Genomic DNA, 25,984 nt, shown 5'->3' with positions numbered 1-25,984 from the left:
GTTGACACATCAGACTCAACATTCTGAAAGCACAGAGGCACCCCTAAGCCTACTGCAGCATTTTTTTTCCCATAGCCGAGATATGGAAGCAGCCCAAGTGTCCAACAACAGAAGACAAAGTGGTACATACACACAATGGTATATTACTCAGCCATCAAAAAGGACGAGATCCTGATATTTACAACAGTATGGATGTACGTAGAGGGTATTGTGCTAAGCAAAACAAGTCAGAGAGAGAAAATCAAATACTGTATCTCCAGGAATGAATCCTTGAAAAATGCCCTACATATTCAAGTTTTAATGTAGGACCATAATTAACAGTTTTAGCATATACGACCACGATATAAGATAAAATCTTTAAAGAAAAAAGGAAATAATAGGACAACAGTAGCTAGGGTAAAAAGACTTAACAATTGTCTTGCTCATCATCACCAGCACCACACCAGTTACACGTCTGACTCCCAGGCCAGAATAGCAGGTGTGAGGACAGGTCCAGGCAGAGAAAGTGTTACTTGTCACATTTTTTGAAAAATGATAAACAGAAGGGATGCCTGGGTGACTAGGCTGGTTGAGCGGCCAACTCTTGATCTCAGCTCGGGTCTTGATCTCACGGTGGTGAGTTTGAGTTCCACACTGGGCTCTGCACTGAGTGTGGAGCCTGCTTAAAACTAAACTAAACTAAAGTAAAATAAAATAAAATAAAATAACACCTCTGTCAAAAGTATGTGAATTCACAACTTACATGTAAGTCAAATTCTACTTGTTCTAAGACAGCATGAAAACCAAGATGTCATTATCAAGACAGGAAGCAAGATAAATTGTGTATTCCATGTGCTGTGAGATGACCCCAACTGCATCCAAGTCAGCCATGGCCCTCCACACATCTGCAAGAGAGGGTATATTATCCCCATTAGCACAGAGGAAACCAAAGCTCAGAGAGGTTAAAAAAAAGAGTCCAAGATCATAGCATCATTTAGCAGCACAGCCAGAATGTATAGAAATTACCTCAAAACAGGGAACACTAGTGAAGAATACCTTAGTGTGGAGCTATGAAAACCCAGGTAGAATGCTGCCTCAGAAAGGCAGATAATCAATAAAGAAAAAATAAAGAGGCACCTGAGTGGCTCAGTCAGTTAAGCATCTGCATTGGGCTCAGGTCATAATCCTGGGATCTTGGGTCCTGGGATCTTGCCCTATGTCAGGCTTCCTGCTCAGCAGAGAGTCTGCTTCTCCCTCTGCCTCTGCTCCCCATTCATTCTCATAAACAAATCAATAAAATCTTACCCCCCAAAAAAGGAAAAATAAAGATTATAAGCTTACAATAAAGATATGAATGATGAGTCAAAGTTTTCAGTGACACACACACACACCTGCCTACAGTTCTCTGGCTAAAACATGGGTGGAATTGATGGGGTTAGAAGACCAGGAGGCACATAGGCCCGGACAGCACAGCCCCAGCAGATGGAGAAACCTGGTGTAGGTTTAGCTACCTTTCATTGTCCTTTAAAATGTCAAAACTAAAGAAATCTGGTAGGGTTATTGAAGTCTGATCCAGGGGGATGCCTGGTTGGCTCAGTCTGTTAGGCAGCAGCCTAACATGACTCAGGTCATGATCACAGGGTCCTGGGATCAAGTCCGGCATCAGACTCCTTACCCAACCAGGAGCCTGCCTCTCCCTCTGCCTTGTGCTCTCTCACTGACAAATAAATAATCTTTAAAAAGAAAGAAGAAAGAAAAAAAGAAAAAATAATAAAATCTGATCCACAGTATAGAACAATACAAAGGATGGTACTTTCTTGGGCTGATTTCTGTTTGTTTGATTTTAAGTAGGCTCCACAGCCAGCATGGACACTAGTGCAGGGTTTGATCTCAGGACCCTAAGACCATGAACTGAGCCAAAGGCAGACAATCAATTAAGCCACCCAGTCACCCCACTTTCTTGGGTTCTAATGGGACTTTTCCTAGGTTCTAATCCTAGTTGTACTGGCTGCCAGGGGGAATGAAGTCCAGCACCACAAGTAAAGCATCCCAAGGCAGCAGTCCTCTGCAGGAGATTTGCTGGTGGCTGCCATCATCAAAGAGTCAGTGGGTGAAGGTGTTGAAGCACAGTGGGAACAATGATAGCCACTGCCTTTTGGGTGTCACTGAATCATCCTATTCATTTTCAGGAAGCCTGGCCCTTCTCCAGTCAACGCAGCAAAAGCAAACTTGTTAGAAGAACAGTGGAGGGGGTCATCTCCCTCCCTCCCAGAAACTGAAGCAACCAGCCAAACAGTGTAGCACTGGAGTAAAAATAAAAATATGAAGGAATGTGGGGGCACCTGGGTAGCTCAGTCTGTTAAACATCTGCCTTTGGGTCAGGTCCTGATCTCAGAGACCTGGGATCTGAGACCCACATCAGGCTCCCTGCTCAGTGAGGAATCTCCCTTTCCTTCTCCCTCTGCCCCTGTTCCTAGCTCATTCTCTCTCTCTCTCTCTCAAATAAATAAAATCTTTAAAATAAGAAATTTAAAAATGAAGGAATGAATCAAAATGGAGAATTCAGAAACAGAACTACAGATATAAAAACTACATATAAAAACCTGAAATATGACCTGGTGAGAGATGAAGGATTATTAAATCATGATACTGTATGAACTGATTGCCAATTTTTTCTTAGAACATAGAGCACACTGTACTACACCAAAACAAAAACACAAAATTAGGATTGAAAACAAAAACAAAATTATCAGTGTTATTCCATCAAGTGTTTCTCTAACCTACTGATCAAAGCCTCAGTTTATCCTCCAAAAGAATCTGGGCACCACCTCAGCACACACGAACACATTTTCAGGCCACAGTTCACACTGCTCCAGTCCCCACTCTAAGTCCTGAGCCATGAGCTCCTCCAGGCAAAGCCACCACCAACTATGTCAGGGCCCCTGCCCTAGAAATCCCCAAACCCAACCACTTCACAACAGAGAGACTCAGGGAGATTCAAATGGGCAGAAACGTGGGACTTTGACTTTTTTTTTTTTAATTAAAAGGAAAATACAGCAAGAAACATTTCTAGCACAAAGTGAAGAGGTAATCTCTCACAATGTCAAAAGTATTAGAATTATCAATACCATCAATAGTTTGATAGGTCAAACGGGCCAAAAGCTGGAAACCCCAGAGGAAATGTTCACAACAAACAGAACTGAAACCCAGGGCCTGGACCGGGTTTCTTTACAATCCGAGAAACTTTACTTCTAAGTATTCAGCCAAGGGACATAACAATAGGCCTATATTAAAATGCACATGAAGTTCACTGCAGCTATGCTCGTAATAATCAAAAACTGGAAAGGGAATGGGTAAACAGAACTGTAGTACTAAACATACAATAAAATATGACTTAATCAAAAAATGAAGGTGTTACTGACAGATACTAAAACACGGATGCATCTCAAAATCAGGCTGAATGAAAGACAGACAAGGAAGAGGACATATTGTGCATCTCCATTTATGTGAAATGGTATTTTAAAAAAATCAGTCTAACCTAGCTACAGAAGGCAAATCACTGGTTGTCAGAGGTCAGGAGGGAAGGAGGGGGAAGTCCCAGGAATGAGAAACCTTTCTGGGTAATGGGTGTGTCCTCTTAACTGTAGGAGTCATACATATGAGTATACTCTTATTTTTAAAACTCAAGTTGGTGACTTAAATAAGGTCTATTTAGCCATATTTCAATTACTGCCCAGAGTTCATTTTTAAAAATTTGGAAGCACTATTATTTTAATAACAAAGATCTTAAAATTCTGAAAATCATTAACAGGAAAAGAGACAATATCATTATGGTCATATATTAAGCTTTATTAAAGTGAATCAACTAAAGCTAAATAGATCAGTATGTATAAATATCAAAACCATGCATTTCAAGACAAAAATAATTTGCAAAACATGAGTTCCCACTGATATACTAGCAAAACAATGTTACATACACACACACACACAGAAACACACACAGAGAAATATATGTGAAATATTACTGTAAAAACTAGTAAGACCTGAGATCAATACTAACCAAATTCAGAAAAGTGCGGAAGGTGGTAGGAGTCATAGGGTATGGAATGGATTTGAGGATGGTATGCAGATACTTCAACTATTCTTGTACTACATTACTTCCAACCTGCGGCAGACACACCAATGGTTAAGATATGCCTCATAATTAGATAGATATATGAAATATTACACTAAAACACCACCAAGTTTCTCTCCCTGGAAAGGCGGGCTATCCCTGGGTCAACAGGCCTGAATTCAACAAAGCTAAGCCATGAGGAGCTTCCTGTAAATTTCAGGTGGGACACAAAAGTCCCGGCACTCTAGGCAGTCCTCTACTTTCATTAACACACTCAATGTTACTTCTGGTTCCTGAACCCAAGAAGAAGAAGCAGACACATCCTCAACTGTCCCTGGCTGATGCAGTGTACATTCTGATTTGGCTCTAGTCCACGAGGAGAACCCCCAGAGTAGATTACAGGATGAACCAGACCATCAAGCATTATTTGCAGAAGTATCAGCATAGGTTGGGGACAGACTAATCAAAAACCCTCTGACGGGGGATGGAGTGACATATGTCTCTCCAAAAGTGAAATCGGGGTCTGAGAAGAATATTCCGTTTATCTGTTCTTTTCAAAAAGCTTCACATTCCACAGTTAATGTTTTTATACATGTCTATTTTCAGTTTTATTTCTATTAAAAATTTTGAGATCAGAGATAATATAGCTAAAGGAAAATTTCTGTCCATATTTCCTAAAGACATACTTCCTTCAATACAATCTTCAGATATAAGAAAGTCCAAATTTTGTTTAAGCGTGCACGCTCAAAACATCTTTACCATGTCTTCTGATATCAACTGTCTTGCTCAACAAAATGGCATTTCTCGATAAAGGCTGAACAACATTTGTGCATTCTTTGGGTATCTTCCCTATTATTTCCCTGACATACATTGAGTACAACTTGTGAATAAAGCTCTCAAAAGTATTCAAAATGTTGACACATTTCTCCCAAGTGTGTTATGATTGTTATTTAAGGCCAAATTCTGGAAGAATATTTTCACACATCTGTTTGATTGACAGGATTATCTCCTACGTAAGTTCCTTATTTAATATGTTCTATTTCATAATAATCCCCCATATTTCCTACATGAATTAATAGGGTTTCTTCTACAGTCATTTTATTTGTCTTACTTCAACAGGTTTTCAGACATTCGACAAATTCAGAGTATTTCCCACTACGAGTATTGTCTTGTTTACTTTGGAAGATAACTTAGGGTAAAAATTTGCCATTCTTTACATTCATAGGGGTCACGTCCTTTGTGAATTTTCTGTGGTATTTTGAGGTATGAATCACAAGAGAAAGATTTCTCTCACTGCTGTATTTATAAATTTTCTTCCCCTGTGTGTATTCTCTGATGTACTGTGATAACTGATTTCTTGGAGGTTTTCTCACTCTCAATACATTCACAGGGTTTCTCTCTTATGTGTCTTCTCTGATGTACTTTGAGGCCTGAGTTGCAACTGAAGGTTTTCCCACAATGATTACACTACACTTACAAGGTTTCTCCCATGTGTGTATTCTCTGATGTACTGTGAGAACTGATTTCTCAGAAAATTACTTCCCACACTGATTACATCCATCGGGCTTCTCACCTGTGTGAGTTCTCTGAGGTGATCTGAGGACTGAGCTGCAAGTGAAGGCTTTCCCACACTGAGTACAGTGGTATGATTTCTCTCCTCTGTGTGTTCATTTGTGTATTGTAATGTCTGACTTATGGCAAAAGGTCTTCCCACGTTTTTACACACATAGGGTTTCTCTCCTGTGTGAGTTCTCTGGTGTACTGTTCAGGTATGAATTCCTAGAGAACTTCCCACGTTCGTTACATTCATAGGGCTTCTCCCCTGTGTGAGTTCTCAGATGTATCTTAGGTAGGAGTTTCTAGAGAAGAATTTCCCACACTGATTACACTCATAGGGTTTCTCGCCTGTGTGTTTTCTGATGTACTGTGAGGACTGAGTTACTTACAAAGGTCTTTCCACATTGATTACATTCATATGGCTTCTCCCCTGTGTGAATTCTCTGGTGTACTGTGAGATATGACTTATGGTAGAAGATTCTTCTACATTCCTTACATTCATAGGGTTTCTCTCCTGTGTGAGTTCTCTGATGAATTATGAGGTGTGATTTCTAGAGAAGCATTTCCCACACTCCTTACATTCATAAGGTTTCTCTCCTGTGTAGCCTCGCTGATGTATAGTGAGGAGAGATTTGCGAGAGAAGCATTTCCCACATTCCTTACATTCATAGGGTTTCTCTCTTGTATGTGTTTTCTGATGTTTGGTGAGTTTTGACTCTTTGCAGAATGTTTTTCCACATTCAGTACATTCATAGACTTTGCCTCCTATGTGTGTTCTCTGAGTTATATTAAGAACTGACTTCTCCCAAAAGGGTTCTCCCAAGTTGTTATATTCAAATATTCTCTCTTCTGTGCCAAGAAAGTCTGATCTCCCATTTAAATTATTCACTCTTCCAATATACTCATAACCTTTCACCTCTAAATGAACTCTTGTGTTCCAAGAGAGATGATTTCTCAAAAGTTGTAGCATATTCTTGAAACTCATAAAGATTTTCTGTTCTTTGTGCCATCCTACTGACCATGAGGGTTGAATTACTACAGAATGTTTTATCAGATTCATTATGTTCACAAGGACTCTGTCCTATGTAAGCTTGGTTATATGGGAATGACAACTGCCGTCTCATGAAAAGCTTTCCCACATTACTTGTATTCCTTATTGCTTTGAACAAAGCATTGCTCTATATTTTTAGTTCTCTGATATGGGATTAAATCTTCATTATGACTGAGGTGTTTTCCATTTTGAATGAATTCACAAGGTTTCTTTCCCATTTGAGTTTGTTCATGGTTAATCTGCAGGAACAATTGTTCCTTATTGTATTGAGGCCAACAGCCTTCTTACTTAAATAGGTTTTCATATTAATAATTAATTTTGAAATACATTTCAAATTCATACCACAGGAGTCACACCTACATGGTATTTTTAAAGAAGGAACTGTGTCTATGCTGAAATTAAAAATCTTTCCTAATAAATTAACTCTGTGCACAGTCAGTGTTTTGTTGTTGATAACTGGAGCTTGCCAGAAACGTCTGTCTTGGGTTTCTTGAGTCTCTTCTGCTTGGCTATCAACTTTGCAGACTTCTAAAGATGACAAAGACCAACAAACCATAAGCCATGAATCGTGTCTTAAGTATGATGAAATTACACTTAAAACAAATGCCCTTCTACGTCACTGACTTAGTTTTGTGAAATAAGAGTGATCCAAACAGTCATATTGCCCCATCTGTTTGGATTAAAAAACAAAACCTGAAAGGGTAGAAAAGGGGATTAAAAACTTAAAACACACACATCTACATTTGGCAATTTACAAAACATACCTCAAGACTTAATATGTACGTTACAAATAAATATAAAGCGTGGTGAAGAAAAGACTTTAAAAAAAATAAAAGGCTCATCTAGGAAGGGGAAATGCAGAGACCAGAGAAGCCATGAAACTTAATAGACAAGACTGCCCTAAAGAAATAGAGGAACAATTTGGTATTATTTAGAAGGATCAGACTTTACATAATTTTCCTCTCATACTTACATTAGTACACCTAAATTCTCTCTAAACTTTACAAGTTTCCAGTTTCATTCTCCCCCCTTTAAAACTACTTCTGTTTTGTTATATATACATTAACTTAGTATACTGTTAATACCACATTAAATTTCTGGAAACACTGATTTCTTTGTGCCTAGGAAGAGAGTCCTGTAATGTAGTTTCTAATTTTCCATCTATTCATGTTATTTATAAAAAATACAAATGTCGGGACGCCTGGGTGGCTCAGTAGGTTGGGCAGCTGCCTTCGGCTCAGGTCATGATCCCAGCATCCTGGGATCGAGTCCCACATCGGGCTCCTTGCTCCACGGGGAGTCTGCTTCTCCCTCTGACTCTGCCTTCCACTCTGCCTGTGCTCGCTCTCCCTCTGAAAAATAAATAAATAAAATCTTAAAAAAAAATACAAATGTCTACCAGGAAAAGTAAAATTAAAAAGATGAGGAAGAAGACAGAAAGACAATCAAATCCTTCCGTTGTTTTTAGTTGTGGTATATTCAAGCTTATTTGGTCAGATATCCTACCACCAAATGCTAATTTCTCCCCACTATAAACTTGCTCTGACATATTATTAGTAAGAATTTTTCTTTTACACCTGGATTTCTACATTTCTTGGTTTTATGTGTATTTATAAACATGGAAGACCTGACCCAACTCAATGATCTATCTATTAACCCTAAGAATTCTCAGCTATACTTCACATTACCTTCTTGCTCAGTACATACAATGTAACAATGATGACCCTGTTTAGAAACCTCTTCAAAGCACATTGTCTCCAAGCACCATTAAAGGAAACGTATTGCAGTTATAATGCTTGGCTGGAGGGGGAATGTGTCCTCAACTACATACATATTGGGTATTCAAGTGATCACTTCACTAGTCCATAATAAATGTCCTCTTTGTAGAAATGCCAGACTATTAATTTGTCAAAAATCATTCACGTTCAAGCAAGTCTTTTCAACTCAGCTGGCTTACATTCCCATTTTGGACTTGCTCAGAACTTCACTCTTTAGGAAAATAACACTGTCTCATAATAAGTCTTCACAAACATCTCCACCATTTCAAGTCCTACTTATACATCAATTTAAAAAAATTAATTGCATTCTATACATATCATTCTATGTTGTGTGGTGCAAAAATAATGAATACTGGTATGCTGAAAATAAAAAATAAATTAAAAAGAAAAACAAAAAACAATCTGAGGGTTTTGAAGAGGCCCAGGGTGGGAGGTTGGGGAAACTTTGTGGTGGGTATTAGAGAGGGCATGGATTGCATGGAGCACTGGGTGCGGTGCAAAAACAATGAATACTGATACACTGAAAAGAAATAAAAAATTTAAAATAAATATATAAATAAAAATGTAAAAAGGTGAAAAAAATGTTGGCTAATACTCCCTTGAAACATAAACATACCCTATTAACTGCCAAAATTTGAAATACTCAGTAATCTTTTTTCTTTTTCCAACTACAATCTATGGTGTGTGGCAAGTATTTATATATGATTTCCTCTGAATACACCTGAGTGATTATGAAAGTAATGGTCCTTAACAAATGGTGTGCTTTTTCAAAATAAAATTCAAGTTTTCTACAAATCTGTAATTTTGAACAAGAACCTACAGGTTTATAACCCAACAGGTCCATTTAGAAATTAATTCCTTATAGTATTTAATGAATATAAAGGCTCTCTCATTCATCAAGAGGCACAGTTAATGAATTAAGTAATGATTGAATAGCCACTATATGTTATATAACAAAGTAAGATATGTTGCTCTCTTTGAAGAAATTATAATCCAGAGAATAGCTTCTTCATTCAACATCCATAACACTACCAGGAATCAGATTCTATAGTAGATAACGTAAATTAAAGGAACGAAGGAACATTTTAAAAGCTGTGGAAAGCTGAGCTTAAATTTGAAAATGTGCCTAAAACCAATGATGATATTAACAACAAGAAAAGTTAACAGGAAAACTAACCATTACCATCAGCTAAGCACTGTTCCAGGTACTTTTCATGTATTAACTCACAAAAATCCCCAAGTATGTTAGGAATGAAATGTAGAGTTATATGGCAGGAAAGCGCATCTGTGGGTCATCCTAAAAAGAAGGATTAGCACCTTTTCTGTGCCATACAGAGGAAATGAAGCCATATTTAAGGGTAACTGGGGCACCTGGGTGGCTTGAGTGGTTACGTGTCTGACTCCTGGATTTCAGCTCAGATTGTGATCTCAGGGTTCTGAGATCAAGCCCTGTGTAGGGCTCCACGCTTAGCACAGAGGTTTTTTTTTTTTTGTTTGTTTGTTTTTTAAAGATTTTATGTATTTATTTGACAGAGAAAGAGAGAGGGAACACAAGCAGGGGAAGAGGGGGAGGGAGAAGGAGGCTCCCTGCTGAGCAGGAAGCCCAACTCAGGGCTCAATCCCAAAACACTGGGTCATGACCTGAGCTGAAGGCAGATGCTCAATGACTGAGTCACCCAGGCAACCCTCAGCAGAATCTGCTTGAGATACTTTCTTTCCCTCTTCTGCTGGTCCTCCCCCAACTCATGTGTGCTTGCTCTAAAAAAAATAAATAAAATATTTTTTTTCAAAGGGTAAAAAAGATTAAGGGTCACTAAATGAGAAAAACATAAATTTGCTATATTATGTATTGGGCAAAAGACAACTCAAGATATTAACATGATAAATTAGATGCTTTGGTGGGCAAAGTCTAACTGCATTTAGGATTCAGAACAAAGGAAAGCAGTATGCCCCAGTGTTCTGGGTGGTATCAGCGCAAACTGAGAATATAAAAAGAATTTTTTTAAAGTTTACAAAAATATAACAATAGTGATCTAACATTAATAAGAAAGGAAGACAGAAAAGTAAAATGACACAAGGACACAGTTACAAGAGCAGATTCACAGGAGGTAACAAATGAAGTGGGGAAAATTTATGATTTGTAAATGCTGACTGTGATATTACTCCTTCCCACACTGAAGGGATCAGGATATCCTGTATCTTCTGTATACACACAGGTATAACACTGAATGTAGGGTGGGCAAAAGATGCTAAAAATATAAATATGCAGATAGCAGAATAAGTGAAAACCTCTTATCTTAGCTATAGGAAGGTATTATTTTATTTCAAATATCCAATTTGAGAATTTGTACTTTAACAGGTAAATGTAGTCTGTTGCTATATGGTAATTCCTGAAATATATCAAGTCATCTCTCACATTTTACTTGGTACTTTATATCTGTCACAATCTTACTACCAATTCTATTGTACTTTTCTTCCTCCTTTGTGAAATAATTTATCTTTTCCATTTTTTCTCCCTTACAACTTTAGAAGTTATACACATCTGTTTCTCAGCTTTAAGGGGCTATCCATCACATCATACCATGAATATTTAACTTAAAATCTAGACTAATTCAATATCTTAGATCTCCCTTTCTGAAGAACAGAACCATCAAACTCAATTTGATCACCTCTCACCTCATTTATATACAGTTAACGCTTTGTGTATGTTTTTTAGCCCTACATATTAGTATCATAACTGCTTTACACACCCATTTGTTCAGATTCACCTCTGTGTCTTGTCATGACTTATCACTTGCCACTCCTCTCAAGCATTCTTTTGGGTTTCATATTCTATTCCTGTAGTATGTCCGTTAGAATTTTACAATGAAACTACACAATTAAAGGTACAGCTGCTATAATTTATTTCATTACCAACACAAATTTAATGATACTCTGAGATGAACTCTCCTGTTGACTAAACCTCAGTTAGTGTCCTCTGAGCCCTGTTCTCAACTAGGCCTTGACTAGGTCTTCCAGGTCTATCCAGGCTGAGCTCAGTTTCCATAAGAACCCTTTGAAGTCAGTCTAGTGACAGTCCCTTCACCCTTGATATCTGATCAAGTTCCTTAAACCCTGTCCCTGATGTGTTAGTGCCTGATCTGCATTCAGCAAGAATCCCCCTACTGTTGGTGTTTCTCTTACTAATCTTCTATCCAGTGATTTCCCCCCACTCTGCCTGTTGGCTGTAACTCCCTCGCTGTCTTAGCAGTATGTGGAGTTGAGCTCGGTTTTACTGAAACTTCTCACCCTCTAATCCAACAGTTACTGAATAAAATCTGTATCTTCACTGTTAATGGGGGCTGGCTTTATTTCTCATTGAAGCAGCATGAGCCCAGCTGACTGGTGGAAGAGAAACAGGAGTAAAGAAATAAACCCTTTGTGACACAGGCTTGGATGGGCAGCCTAAAGCTGAAAATGGAGCACAGACACTGAGGAAATTCTGACATGACAGATCCAAGAACTAGGGAACAGTATCAAATACAGCCACATATAAGGAAATGAAGTGCCAGGAAAAAATTAAGAATGAAATACATCAAACCACTTATTTAGGAAACCGAGAAGGCAACAAGAAAAATAACCAGGAAACCCACCACCCCCTCACACACTAAAAAAAAACAAAGGTAAGTCTGGAAACAACAGAGTTGAACAGCTAAAAACCAAAGATGAAAAGGAAATCTTGACGGCAACAAGAGAAAACAGAATATTAAACACGGAAAAACAGAGATTTAAAAATCAGAGAAGGTAGTATGTAACCCAGAAGACAGTGAAGTGAATCAAGTATGAGCAGAAAAGTGTCGATCCAGATTTCCGTACCGACAGAAAACATCCTGCACCAGGAAGGCTTGTAGGCAGAAAGAGCTGCTTGCTGCCTTGTGGGGTTTGAAGTAAAATATCACACAGAACGGGAGGAGAAACAGAAGCATATTATTGCAAGCCTCTTATAAAATAGCATGATGTCATTTGAAATCACTCTGTGACAGTCTGAAGATATCGTATTCCACAGGGTATCCACTTAAGTGGTGAAAATATTCCCATTAAAAAATGAGAGATTTTCACATTAGTTAAAAAAGACCCAGCCATGTATTACCTATAGGAAACCCACTCTAAATATAAATAGATTAAAAGTAAGAAGATGGAAAAAGATACACCACACAGACATTACAAGAAAGCTGAAGGGACTAGTTATGTTTTTTTCTTTTTTTTACCTCCAGGGCTTCTGACTATAAACCGTGGGTTCCCATGACTAGCCATCTCACCTCAGACTAGTAATTCACTAGAACACCTCAAAAACCACCAAAACTATTTACTTATATATTGCTAATTGGTTTTATTTTATTTTTAAAGATTTTATTTATTTTTCTGAGAGCAAGACAAAGTGAGAGAGGGAAACAAGCAGTGGGATCGGGAGAGAGAGAAGCAGGCTTCCCTCCCAGCAGAGAGCCTGATGCAGAGCTAGACCATGACTTGGGCCAAAGGCAGACGCTTAAAAACTGAGCCACCCGGGAGCCCCCTATATTACCAATTTATTATAAAGGTTTCAAATCTGGAGTAGCCAAAGAAAACATATATATAGGCAAGGGATGGGGATGTGTGTGGTATGTGGAACTCCCACACCCTCTCTGGGGCACACCACTTGAAGCTTCCTGAACTCTGTTGTTCAGAGGCTCCTAGAGAGGTTTCATTACCTAGGCTTGAGTGATTAAGTCACTGGCCACTGGTGATTGTCACCCCCCCCCCCAACACACCTGAAGTGATCTAGTGGCCCCCAGCCACCAGTTACTTCAGTATACAAGTATACTTCAGTATACACTCTTTTCGTGCCAGAGATTCCAAGGGTTTTAGGAGCTATGTGCCAGTAACCATGTGGAAAGAGCCAAAAACTTTTTTTCCCCCCTTTGGTTATATCATAGTCTCTCTCACAGTAAAAACTGCAATGGACCCCCATTTTTTTTTAAGGACATTCAAATTTTGCAGCATGGCCTAGAACTTCAAGATCAAGTTTATGCTGGTGTCTCCAACTTTATTTCATGCCATTGCTCACTGTGCTTGTCGTGACAGAAACACACTAGCCATCTTGCAATCGACTGAATGAGTCCAGGGTACTCCTGACCAGGATGTTCCTGCCTCTCTCAGCAATGCTCTCCTCACAGATCTTTGTTGTCAAGATTTTTCATATAATTTAGGTCCTTTCCAGATACAATCTTGAAGAGACTACCCCTGGCCACTTGGCTGAAAACAGTCTACTTATCCCCAATACCCTCTATCATTATGGTCTCATCTTCTGGTCTTTAAAACCCTTCATAGCATTTAGCATGACTTGAAATTATAGGATTAATTTATTTGCATCCTTTCTTCCTCTGTGGTCCTTATCTCTACACCTTCCTCCTGAATGTAAGCCCAGCAAAGGGAGAGTCCTTGACTTTCTTGTTTATTGATGTATATCCTGAGCTTTTAGAAGAACATTAGTTAAATGCTGGTTAAAAGTAAAAATTTCCCAGGGGTGCCTGGGTGGCTCAGTGGGTTAAAGCCTCTGCTTTCAGCTCAGGTCATAATCCCAGGGTCCTGGGATTGAACCCAATCCCAGGGTCCTGGGATCAAACCCCCATTGAGCTCTCTGCTCAGCAGGGAGCCTGCTTCCTCCTCTCTCTCTGCCTGCCTCTCTGCCTACTTGTGATCTCTGTCAAATAAATAAAATAAACAAAATCTTTAAAAAAAAAAAGTATAAACTTCCCAGATGCCTATTTTAGGAAGGCCCTGTGTATGTGTATCTTGCCTCTTCTGATGCTCACAAATACTGTGACAAAGGTCTTATTATCCAAATTTACAATGAGGAAACAAAGGCTTATAGAGATTAAGTGACTCATCTAAGCCAGTAAGTGGCTTAGCTAGGATTTGTGGGCTGGCAGTAGTAATATTAAAGTAGGCTTCAGAACAAAAAGGTTCTACCAGAAATAGAGACATCATCATAAAGGGGTCAAAGGTTCAAGAGGACATAAAGATCCTAGTATTTATAAGCTTACTAATTCTTAAAATTGGTAACACAAAAACCAATAGAACTGAAAGAAGTAAACACAAAATTATAGCTACAGAGTTCAACACTGCTTCTCACTGTGTCACTGACAAAGCTCTTAGGAATTTTATCCCCAAACCCATTTTTCCGTTAGCCCTATGATTTTCAGTACACTATTTTATATGGAACAGTGATTCTTTTTTAGGAAAACACACATCACATTATAAAAGAACTCACCATATTTGTATACCTTCTCTCCTCTCCATTTGTTTTTAGCCTCCTCTTATCTATATAGATACATACCCTTTCTGTGGTGCCTAGATTTGCAACTCATACAATCTGTCACCTAGGTCCCACATCTGTTTTAACATCAGTTCTTTGTGGGGGGTTGTCAGCGTGGCACCGTTGGCTGACTGTCTGACTCTTGGATTCAGCTCTGGTCGTGATCTCGGGGTTGGGGTAGAGTCCCTCATCGGGATCCATGATCAACACAGAGTCTGCTTGTTTCTCTCTCTGTCTCCCTACCATGTTCACTCTCTCTCTTTCTCAAACAAGTAAGACTTTGGAAAATAAAATAAAATAAATTAAAATAAAATAAAATTAGTTCTTCAGTTAAAGTCAGAGTCTACTACCAGCCTTTTTTACCATGCTTCTTTATGTCACTCCCGGGTTACCTGATACTCCTTCTCTAACAGAGGCTTCTAGGAACAAAAATCCTAGAGTTCTTTTCCCTTCAGAAAAGACTTGCTGTCTTTGTTGAAGAGTATCTTCTTAACTGGGTGTAATACTCTCAATGTGACACCTTGAGGATTTTGTAGAAACTGCTCTTGCTGACTCTGAGCTACAGATTTTACTATGGAAAATTCTGAGGCTATTTCGACTTTCTCTTATATTGGCCAGTTGTCAAAATAACTGTTTTTGAAATCTAATCCCTTGATCAGAATATATCCTAATGTTGCTAAGGACTGGCTCGTTTACACAGATTCAATCACAAATCTCTTCCCCCACAAAATGTATTCTCAAAATATTTTAAACATTTGTTCTATTTCTTTTCCTTTCTAGTTTAGGGAATGAATTCTATGTATGGTATGTATGTGAACTCTCTTTTTAATGTAATCTTCTAATTTTATTTCATTTTCTTCTTGCTTACATCTATCCTTTCTTTCTGAACAAATTTTTTAAAAAAATATTTTATTTCTTCATTTGAGAGAGAGAGAGACACAGTGAGAGAGGGAACATAAGCAGGGGGAGTGGGAGAGGGAGAAGCAGGCCTTCCGCCAAGCAGGGAGCCCAATGCAGCCCTCAATCCCAGGACCCTGGTATCATGACTTGAGCTGAAGGCAGATGCATATTGACTGAGCTACCCAGGCAGGCCCTGAACATATTTTTGACAGTATGTATTCATCCTAGGGATTCTTCAAGTTTGCTTTCTTTTTTTCTTTTTCTTTTTTTTTTTTAAAGATTTTATTCATTTATTTGACAGACAGAGATCACAAGTAGGCAGAGAGGCAGGCAGAGAGAGAGAGTAGAAAGCAGGCTCCCTGCTGAGCAGAGAGCCCAATGCTGGGCTCTATCCCAGGATGCTGAGATCATGACCTGAGCCGAAGGCAGAGGCTGTATCCCACTGAGCCACCCAGGTGCCCCCGATTTGCTTTCTTTACTATAATTTTATTTTCTGTTCTCTTTTCTCAGTTTGACACCCTGCCATGTGTTTGCTATTCCCTTATTAATATCTTTCTTAAATACTTGTATCACAGAGATAATTAATTCAATTAGTTCACCCTTTGGAAACTCACGATTTAATATTTGGTCACATAATTTACCTACTTTATGACCACTTTGATCAGATGACAATTCCATCACCAACTACCTTTCTTCCCAATACTTTTCACCCCTTTTTTCTTATAATCATTTTGCATGCATTTGTGCTGGTTCCTTTTCCATTACTTGGGCTAAAAGGATGTGAGCTTTTCAAGGAAGACCACACTGCAAAAGGTTTACTTGGGAGACGGAACAGAGTCATCCCTTAGGCTAGAGGGGTAATTCATTATGAACAAGTGCTCTGCACATGTGTTGGTCTCGGTTTACAGATCAAAGAGGATGTGCCTTCCTTCCTCATTGGAGTAGCCTTCAGAACAGCATGCTCTCTTGGTCATCACAGAGCCAGCTCACTGGGGCTGGCATTGCTGCAGCTCCAAATTGAGGAAAACCGAGTGTTGCGCTCATTTCACAGAAACAAGCCCAGAGGCCGAACTGGGCCCAAGAATGAAAGTGCATACTAGGAGTCTACATGGGAAACAATTCTTACCCACTGAGACAAGGTGGCTATAGTTCTCCAGCATCACCTCCCTGTTACAGGGTCCTCTGAGCAGGGTCCAGGTGCTGCCACTCCTCCTGGGTGAAGCCCACAGTCACATCCGCAAATGATAAGGATGCCTGAAACAGCACATTTGTGTTCAAATGTAAGTAATCACAATGGGAAGACATGGAAAAGCTGTCGAAGAACTGTTACGGAGTTCACTATTCACAATTAGAAAATATGTTCTGGCGTGCCTACCTTTGTACTTGGTTGGAGGAGAAAGCATGACAGACATTCCTCACCAGTGTGATAAGTTACTGGCCTCCCATCAGGTGCCACATGCCATAAAGAACTCTCCTACCTTGAGAATCTGAAAACCAATAAAACCATGTCACTGTTCTCAAGGAGCATATAATCTGACAGACACAAGCATGAAGCATCCAACTACCATGTAGCATAAAACCCTACTACAGTAAAACAGGTGCAAAATAGAGTGAGATTACAGAGGGGAGAAAAGTTCTATTCCTGCTATAAGGGTGGGTTTCACTGATAACATAACATGAACCTGGGCCAAGAGCATAACCATGTACACTTCTAAAATATGGAGTTAAGGGGCACCAGTTGGATTAATGTTTGCCTTTGGCTCCGGTCATGATTTCAGGATCCTGGGATCAAGCCCCATGTCAGGCACCCTGCTCCGTGGGGTGTCTGCTTCTCGCTCTCCTCCTGTGTGTGTGTGTTCTCTCTCTCTGTCAAAGGAATAAAAATCTTTTTTAAAAATGTAGTTAAAGGAGTCAGTGAACACACAGGAAAGGACTGCTAGGACTGTGTTCACATAAAGAGCTACAGTCGTCTTCAGGGAAAATGCTATTTAATAATTCTGAACATAACTCCTGTAGGACGGGGTGTCCAAAATGTTTGGTTACTGTTCCATGTAGAAAACCTTTTTCTTTCTTTCTTTCTCTTTTATTTTTAGGAAACCCTTTTTTATAAACAGTAAACTTACAATGTCAATTTATATATTTATTAAATTCCATTATTGTTATTTTTCCTAAGTCACTTTTATTTTTTCAAATGAATATATTTGGCATGTAACATTGTATAACTCTGATAGGCTTATATACTGTAATGATGCCAATGTAGCTGTATTTATCACATTACATAATTACAGTACATTAATGTGTATATCCATTTCACTGCATACTGGATTTCTTCATTCTTTTTTTATGGATTACAATAAATATAGGGAGATACTCAAATATTTTCTTCCCATGACTGAATTGACTGTCTTATACAGTTCATAGGTTTTATACCACCCATTTATGAAATGACCACTGCGAAAAATATAGCATGAAGAAACAGAGCATATCATTCCCAGGTTATCAAAACAGTTAATCAATGTTCATGTCAAACAGTAAAAATTGGTTAATAGGAAAAACAAGACTATTTTCCAGAAATGTATAAGGTATTATTGAGAAAAAAAAAAAACAAAAAACAAAAACAAAGAATATCTAAGTAAATGAATACACTATATCCATGGCTTGGACAATTTAATATTACAAAAATATCTTATTTCTCCACAAATTGGCCTATAAATTGAAGACAATCAGAATTAAAATCTTAGCAGATAATCTTTTTGTGGAAACTGATTAAGCTTACTCTCAGACTTACATAGAAACTTGAATGGCCAAGAATAACCAAAGCTACCTTGGAAACAGGATGGATAAACTCACACTAATTATGGTAGGCAGAATCTAAGATGACGACCTCCAATGGATCCAACAACGTGACATAAACTCCTCTTAAATGGAAGAGACTTAAGTCCCTGTGATTGTGATACATTCTATGGCAAAACAGATTTTGCAAGTATAAATGAGATCCTTTAATCAGTATACTTTGGCCTAAAGGGAAGATTTACTTGGGTGGGCCTGACCTAATCATGTGAGTCTTTTATTTATTTATCTTTAATATTTTATTTATTTATTTGAGAGAGAGAGTGAGAGCGCATGAGCACACAAGCTCATGTGAGGGGCAGAGGGAGAAGCAGGCTCCCTGCCGTGCAAGGGACTTGATCTCAGGACCCCGGGATTATGGGACATGGGACTTGATCTCAGGACCCCGGGATTAGGACTGAGCCGAAGGCAGACCCTTAACCAACTGAGCCACCCAGGCATCCCTCATGTGAGTCTTTTAAAGAACGTAAAATACCAGAGACCCTTCTTCTGACCTCAAAGAAGAAACAAGCTACTGTGAATCCTACGGCTGTCCAGAAAGAAATTCTGCCACATATGTACAGATGGGAACCCAACCAAGCCTTAGATAAGGAGTCCCAAGCAACACCTTGATTGCAGCATTAATGCCTAAGAAACTTAGCTAACCTACTCCTAACTCATTCTCGTCTATACATCAGGACAACTGCAAATGGACCGGTCAAGCTTAAATGTAAAAAAATAATAATAATAAAAAGTAAGAGCTATGTAAGTACTAGAAGAAAACATGGGTGAGTTCTTCCATAACTTAAGAAAGAATAAAACTTTCCTAACCATGACTAAAAATTCAGATGCAGAGCTCACATAGTTCAGTCACTAGAGCATCAGACTTGTAAAAATCCAGATGCAATAAAATAAAATACTGACAGACCTGACCACATAAAATTATAAACAACCAACCAATTTAGTCCTCTACAAAATAAAAGAAAAACCAAAATCAAAAGAAAAATGACAACCCAGAATTAAGTGTCTGCAACTTACATGACAAAGAAAGGGTTAGGGTCCCTATATAAAGAATTTCTAAAAAGGAAAAAAAAAAACAATAACCCTCTAAATATGGGCAAGAACTGTGAAGAGAATACTCACAGGAAGAGAAATGCAAATGGTACTAAACTTAGAAGATCAAGCTTACCCTTTAAAAAGAAAAATATGAATAAAACGTATACTGAACTATTTCCCTCCTATTGGACTGGCAGAAATCCAAAAGAATAGCCACACATACTTAATTTGTTATATGCATAAAAGCATCCTCATATCCTGTTCAAAATACAAAAAAGATTAACCACCATTAAGTGAAATATGGCAATAGTTAGCTAAATTATACATGAATTTACCATTTAACCCAGAAATCCCACCTCTGGGGACCAAACACAAGGGCACACTGATCAATGAAAGAAGAGGTCATATCACTATTTATATTTGCAAAAGACTAAAAACACCCCCAATATTGATTACTAATGAACTCGTTGAATATGCTATGTTATACTCACACCATGAAGTGCTAAGCAACTGGAAAAGGAACTGAGGAATATCTCTTTGTGGCACTATGGAGTGAATTCCATAGTACATTATTAAGTGACAAAGCAAAGTTTAAGTTAGGGGCACCTTAGTGCCTCAAATGCTTAAGCATCTGCCTTCAGGTCCTGGGATCCAGCCAGAGTCAGCATCTGACTGCCAGCACACCTGCTTCTCCCTCTCCCTGTGCCTCCCCAACTGCTCAGGCTCTCTCTCTGTATTCTCTGTCTCAAATGAATAAATAAAATCTTAAAAAACAAAAACAGCAAAAAAAAAAAACCCACAAAAAAACAATAAAAAAAAGAACTGGGTGCCTAGATGGCTCAGTCATTAAATGTCTGCCTTTAGCTTGGGTCCTGGTCCTGGGATCATACCAGCATCCCTCCCCGCTCTGCAGGAAACCTGCTTCTCCCTCCTGCACTCTCCCTACTTGTGTTCCCTCTCTCACTGTCTGTCAAATAAATAGACTCTTTAAAAAAAGAAAACCCACAAAGTTTAAGTTAAAATCAAGTACAATATGACAAAGATCTATATATGGGCCTTCTTATATTAAAAATAACAAAATGAGAATCACTATATTGCATATCTAAAATTAATATGAAATTGTATGTTGATTTCACTGGAATTAAAATAAAAACTTAGGGGTGCCAGGTGGTTCAGTGGGTTGAGCCTCTGCCTTCAGCTCAGGTCATGATCTCTGGGTAATGAGGTGGAGCCCAGCATCAGGCTCTCTACTCAGCAGGGGGCCTGCATCCCCCCCACCCCCCTCTGTCTGACTCTCTGCCTACTTGTGATCTCTGTCTATCAAATAAAGAAATGAAAATATTTAAAAAGAATAAATGAGTAAAATAAAAAATAAAAACTTAAAGAAATGGCTACCCACATTGGATAAGGGCAGGCGTAGGATAATGGGACAGAGAGAAGCCAGACTAATCTCTGAATATGCTTTGCTAAATTTATATTCACAATCCATCTTTAGAAAAATTTAAATATTTTTAATACTTATACAAAAACAATAATCAAAATGAAAACAAAACCCTAAAAACAAAGAGCATAGAAAGAAACCAATCAAATTGTGTCTCAATTTGATGGTATACCTCAAAGAGGAAATACCTGCTAAGTTTAAGACACAGGAATGTGACTATGTGCCACAATGGGAATACACTGAAGGATAAGAGAACTAAAACAAACAAAACAAAACGAAACCAAAAAACCAACCAAAAAACAAAACAAAACTGTGGAAAAAAGATTCACAAATCTGACCACATCAACATGTAAAACTTTCATATTACCGATGATACCACAAAGTGAAAAAATAAGACAAACTCTGGAGAACATATTTACAATGAATAGAACAAAGATTACTATACAACACTCATAAAGGATATTTATCAATCAGTAAGAAATACAGAACAAAATTAACGGAAAAGTATGTAAAACTATACAAAACATGTAAATCAACATTTCACAGAAGAAAAGTGAAAGGCCCAATCTTATCCAAAATCAGAGAAATACAAATCAAAGCAATAAGGTTTTCATCATTCATCAGACTGGCCATAATTTTGAAATAGCGGTATCAACTATGAACAAGGAGACAAAGAAAGCTGTCCTGTCACCTAACAACTGGTGGGAGTCGTATGGTCACTTAGACCAATTTGGCAGCATAAATTGACACTGGAAATGCTTAGTCCCTCTGACCCAACAATATGTATTATGTGTGTACACTACAGAATACTTGAAAAGCTTGCTCTTCTACAGGGACAGAAAATGTAAAAGATGGTCACTGCACAATAATTCATAATAATGATAAACAGAAATGACACAAGAAAAAGACAACTAAATGTAAGCTGTCATAACAGAATATTAAAAGGAATGAAGTAACCAATTTGGATAGATCTTAAACACAATATTAAATTCTAAACACAGGGCCACCTGCGTGGCTCAGTTGCTTAAGCATCCAGCACTCGATTTCAGCTCAGGTCGCGATTTCGGGGTCGTCAGATCGAGCCCCATGTCGGGGTCAGCAAGAGATCTGCTAGAAATTCTTCTTTTCCCTGCCCCTCCTGCTTGTGTGTGCTCTCTCTCGCTCTTTCTCAAATAAATAAATAAATCTTAAAAAAAAAAAAAAAGGCAGCCAAAACAATACTGACAAGTTTGTCAAGAAAATTTGTTCAGTAGAACAAACTGGAGAACTTACATTCCTGATTTCAACCTTCTATAAAGCTACAGTATCAAACACAAGGAACCAGCATGATAATATCCACATAAGGATATTATCATATCCACAAATGAACAGAAGTGGGAGTCCAGAAACAAACCCATACACCTATGGTCAACTGATACTCAACAAGGGTGAGCATTAAGCATTCAATTGGAGAAAAAAAGAGTCTCTTCAACAAATGGTATTGGAACTGAATATCCACATGCAAATGAATGGAAATGGACCCCTTCCTCATATCATATACAAAAATTAACTCAAAATAGATCAAAGACCTAAATGTGAGAGCTAGAAACAATAACACTCTTAGGAAAATACAGGAGTGAATCTTCATGATCTTAGAATGACAACAGATTCTTAGATATGACCTCAAAGGCAAACACAACAAAGGAAAAGAGATAAAAAAGACTTTACCAAATTAAAACCTTTTGTGAATCAAAGGATATACTTTCAAGAGAATGAAGAGACAACTCACAGAACAGGAAGAAATATTTGAAAATCACATATGTGATAAAAATCTATTCCCCAAAATACTCTTCAATAAATCCAATTAAAAACAGGCCAAGGATTTGAATGGACATGCCTGCGAAGCAGATATACAAATATCCAACAAGCACACGAAAAGGTACTCATTAGACATTAAGGAAAAGCAAATCAAAACCACAATGACATGCTACTTCATATCCACTATGATGGCTATAATAAGACAACAAGTGCTGTCAATAAAGAGAGGAAATGAACTCTCATGCATTGCTGGTGGAAATATAAAATTGTGCACATGGTGAAAAACAGGCGGTCCTGCGGTAATTTAAAACTACAACTAATGCATGATCCAGCATTTTCACTTCTCAGTAAATACCCAGAAGAACCAAAGACATGTATTCTACCAAAATTTGCACATGAATGTTCAGAGCTCATTATTCACAACAGCAGTAAAGCAGAAACAAGCCAGATGTCCATTAACCAGTAAGTGGATGATCAGAACTCGGATCCATCTACACAGTGGAATATTCTTCAATGATAAAAAGAAATGAAGGCTTGGTAAAAAGGTACACTTAGCTATAAAACGAAGGTCTGAGGATCTCATGTATAACACGGTGACTACAGCTGATATCACAATTAAAATCTGTTGACTGCAGAGCTTAAATACTCTCACCAAAAAAAAGAAAACCAAACCCAAAAACAAAGAAAGAAAGAAATATGTGAGGTGATGGATGTGTTAGATTAGATGGGAGGAATCCTCTCACAATGTATATGAATATCAAAATCATCACAATGTTCACTACATACCTTATAGTTCTGTCAATTATACCTTAATAAAGCTAGAAAAGAAAAACAATGAAGTCTGTAACGTGCTCCAATATGATGAAGTTTAAAAACATTACACTAGGTGAAGGAAACACACAAATAAAATATACATTTTGTATGACTATACTCCTACAAAAGATCCAGAAGATCCAAGTCCATACTGACAGAATGTAGATTAGTGGTTGCCAGGGTCTGACAATTTTGGTTATTTTAAGGACATGCAGTCAATTTATTCTATAAAAATTCGAGGCTTTGTAAAGGGAAAACAAAAACAAACCAAGACCAGAGGAAAGCTCTCTACATGGGCTTTAGTAATACCTTCTCCTAAAAAACCTCATTAACTGGGTTCTGCTTGGTAATCTGTCTTTTGCTCCCACTGAAGAATAATTATAGGCATTTAGTTTGTGGTTTGCCACAAGAAGGTTGTTCATCATTTATATAAAGAGATACAGAAGTTTTTTATTCAGCTCTTGATGCCAGAAAGTTTTTAGGCTCCGGAAGGAATAGGGATGCTCTATGCATGTTTTTTGGGGGTGGGGGTGGGGTGTGGGGAGGGAGTGTGTGGGGAGTCATGGTTAAAAGTCCGAAATATTTGCAAGTTTGATAACTATCTAACTTTATATGATGTGTGTGTGTGCGCTCACGCCATCTTTGCCCTATTGATCTGCTGATCCGATGCTATTGGTCTACAGACCTCAAGATCACCTGCAACCTTGTTCAAAACGAAAATTCTCGGGCCCCATTCTATGGTTTAAAACACTTCCCAGTTTTGATCTCATGCACACTGAAGTCTGAGAACCACTGTGTCAGGCTGGTTCCCCCAGTTCATTTTATCTATTTCTACTTTTCTACTTTAAACACGAGTCATTATCCTCATAAGTTCCATTATAAAACAAAGCAGAAAATGACTTCAATAACTCACACAGGACTTCTTCATATTTTGGTGGTTTCCCTTGGAAAAATGCAGAAATCTCTGAAGGCAGAGCTGGGATAGAGAAAGAGGAATGAAGTCATTAAAGGTACAGACTGCCTTGCAGTTCCCGGACCGGCCTGCTTAAAAAGTTGCAAACATCACCTGGGTGAAATGCCCCTCTGTGGGAGAATATCCTTTTCACCTCACCGAAGGGGCAGGAAAGGACATATGATAAATCACCCACATGACTACGTATGACTGTGATTTGGCCATGAAGAGCTTGAGTTCTATTCAAGCTTGAGCTTGAATAGAACTATTGTCTAGGACATTTTTAAACAATGTCTGTACCCCTCTGTTCTGTTTCAAAGAAATTTTAAAAATGAGAAAAATTAGTTAAGCAAATTATAATACGCTAAATGAAGGAACACGAAACCTTCAGCAAAGGTTGTACAACAAATGTTGTTACATCTGTATTTCCTTGTTTACTCAAGTTAGAGAAGGTAACCAAAGCTAAGAAAAAAAGGATGGAGGCACTTTCAAGTGAGTGTACCTTTTGTTTTTCTAAAGCATTGCAGTTTCTCAAATGGCTATCTTTTTTTAAACCAGTGGTGATGTGGTCAGTACAGGACTGGGGTAGGAAAACTCAACGTTTCCTCTGGGTTCTGCCCCAACACAACGACAGGGAAATTCACTTACATTCTCAGCACCAATTTCTTCTCAACCTTCAAGAAGAAAAATAGGTAACTCTCCTTGTACTGCTGTCTTGTAAAGAACTCAACAGCACATATTTAAATGCCAGATTCATTGTGTGCGCAGAGCTCAGAATCTGGGAAGAGGGAGCACAAAACAAAAGAGTAGGGGTTGAACTGGGATTGGTGAGACAAAACTGACTCACATCTAGTTTTAAGGCCCTTTCCCACAAATCCCTGGAATGCCTCCAGCGCAGCTCTATTTCCCAGGTCATCTAACCATCCTTCACTCCTTCCAGCCCAGCTGCCCTGGTCCAGGCTTCTCTCCATTAGGCAGCCTGGGAGCTTCTGAATAGGGCAATATTCTCAAATCTCACTTGTTCTGAACACGCCTGTGAAAACCTAGGATCTGCTCCTCTCTGGGAACTATACTCTGCTGAAAACTCACTCAAGAGGTGCCTGGGTGGTTTGGTCGGTTAAGCAAATGACTCCATCTCAGCTCAGGTCTTGATCTCAGGGTCATGAGCTCAGCCCTGCAGTGAGCCTACTTAAAAAAAAAAAAAAAGAAAGAAAGAAAGAAAAAAGAAAAGAAAAGAGAAAGAAAAGAAAAAAGAAAGAAACTCGAATAGTTGTAGGGTTCTCTCCAACTAACATATACTTAGAGACTCCTCCTTCTTACGTCACAAGATGTGCTTTTCTAACGTAGATGAGAAAGACACCTGAGGGGCAAATTCATTTTAAC

At 38.4% G+C, this 25,984-nt stretch overlaps 1 protein-coding gene across 1 annotated transcript in view; it reads right to left on the bottom strand.

The window, feature by feature from the left end:
• LOC309859341 (uncharacterized protein) overlaps positions 1-25,984 on the bottom strand; it is a gene marked incomplete at its 5' end in the record, with an annotated part of 50,518 nt that overhangs the window by 22,880 nt on the left and 1,654 nt on the right. Inside the window, 4 exons of the mRNA XM_082719988.1 lie at positions 743-884; positions 16,840-16,967; positions 17,089-17,200; positions 24,563-24,625. Coding sequence (XP_082576114.1) covers positions 17,145-17,200; positions 24,563-24,625 — 119 coding nt within the window. The 3' untranslated portion in view covers positions 743-884; positions 16,840-16,967; positions 17,089-17,144. The remainder of the gene's footprint in view (positions 1-742; positions 885-16,839; positions 16,968-17,088; positions 17,201-24,562; positions 24,626-25,984) is intronic.

This window comes from Mustela nivalis (genome assembly GCF_964662115.1).
Source record: "Mustela nivalis genome assembly, chromosome: 2".
Lineage (NCBI taxonomy): Eukaryota > Metazoa > Chordata > Mammalia > Carnivora > Mustelidae > Mustela > Mustela nivalis.
Note: the sequence above shows the minus strand (reverse complement) of the source record. Positions and strands in the feature narration are given on the sequence as shown.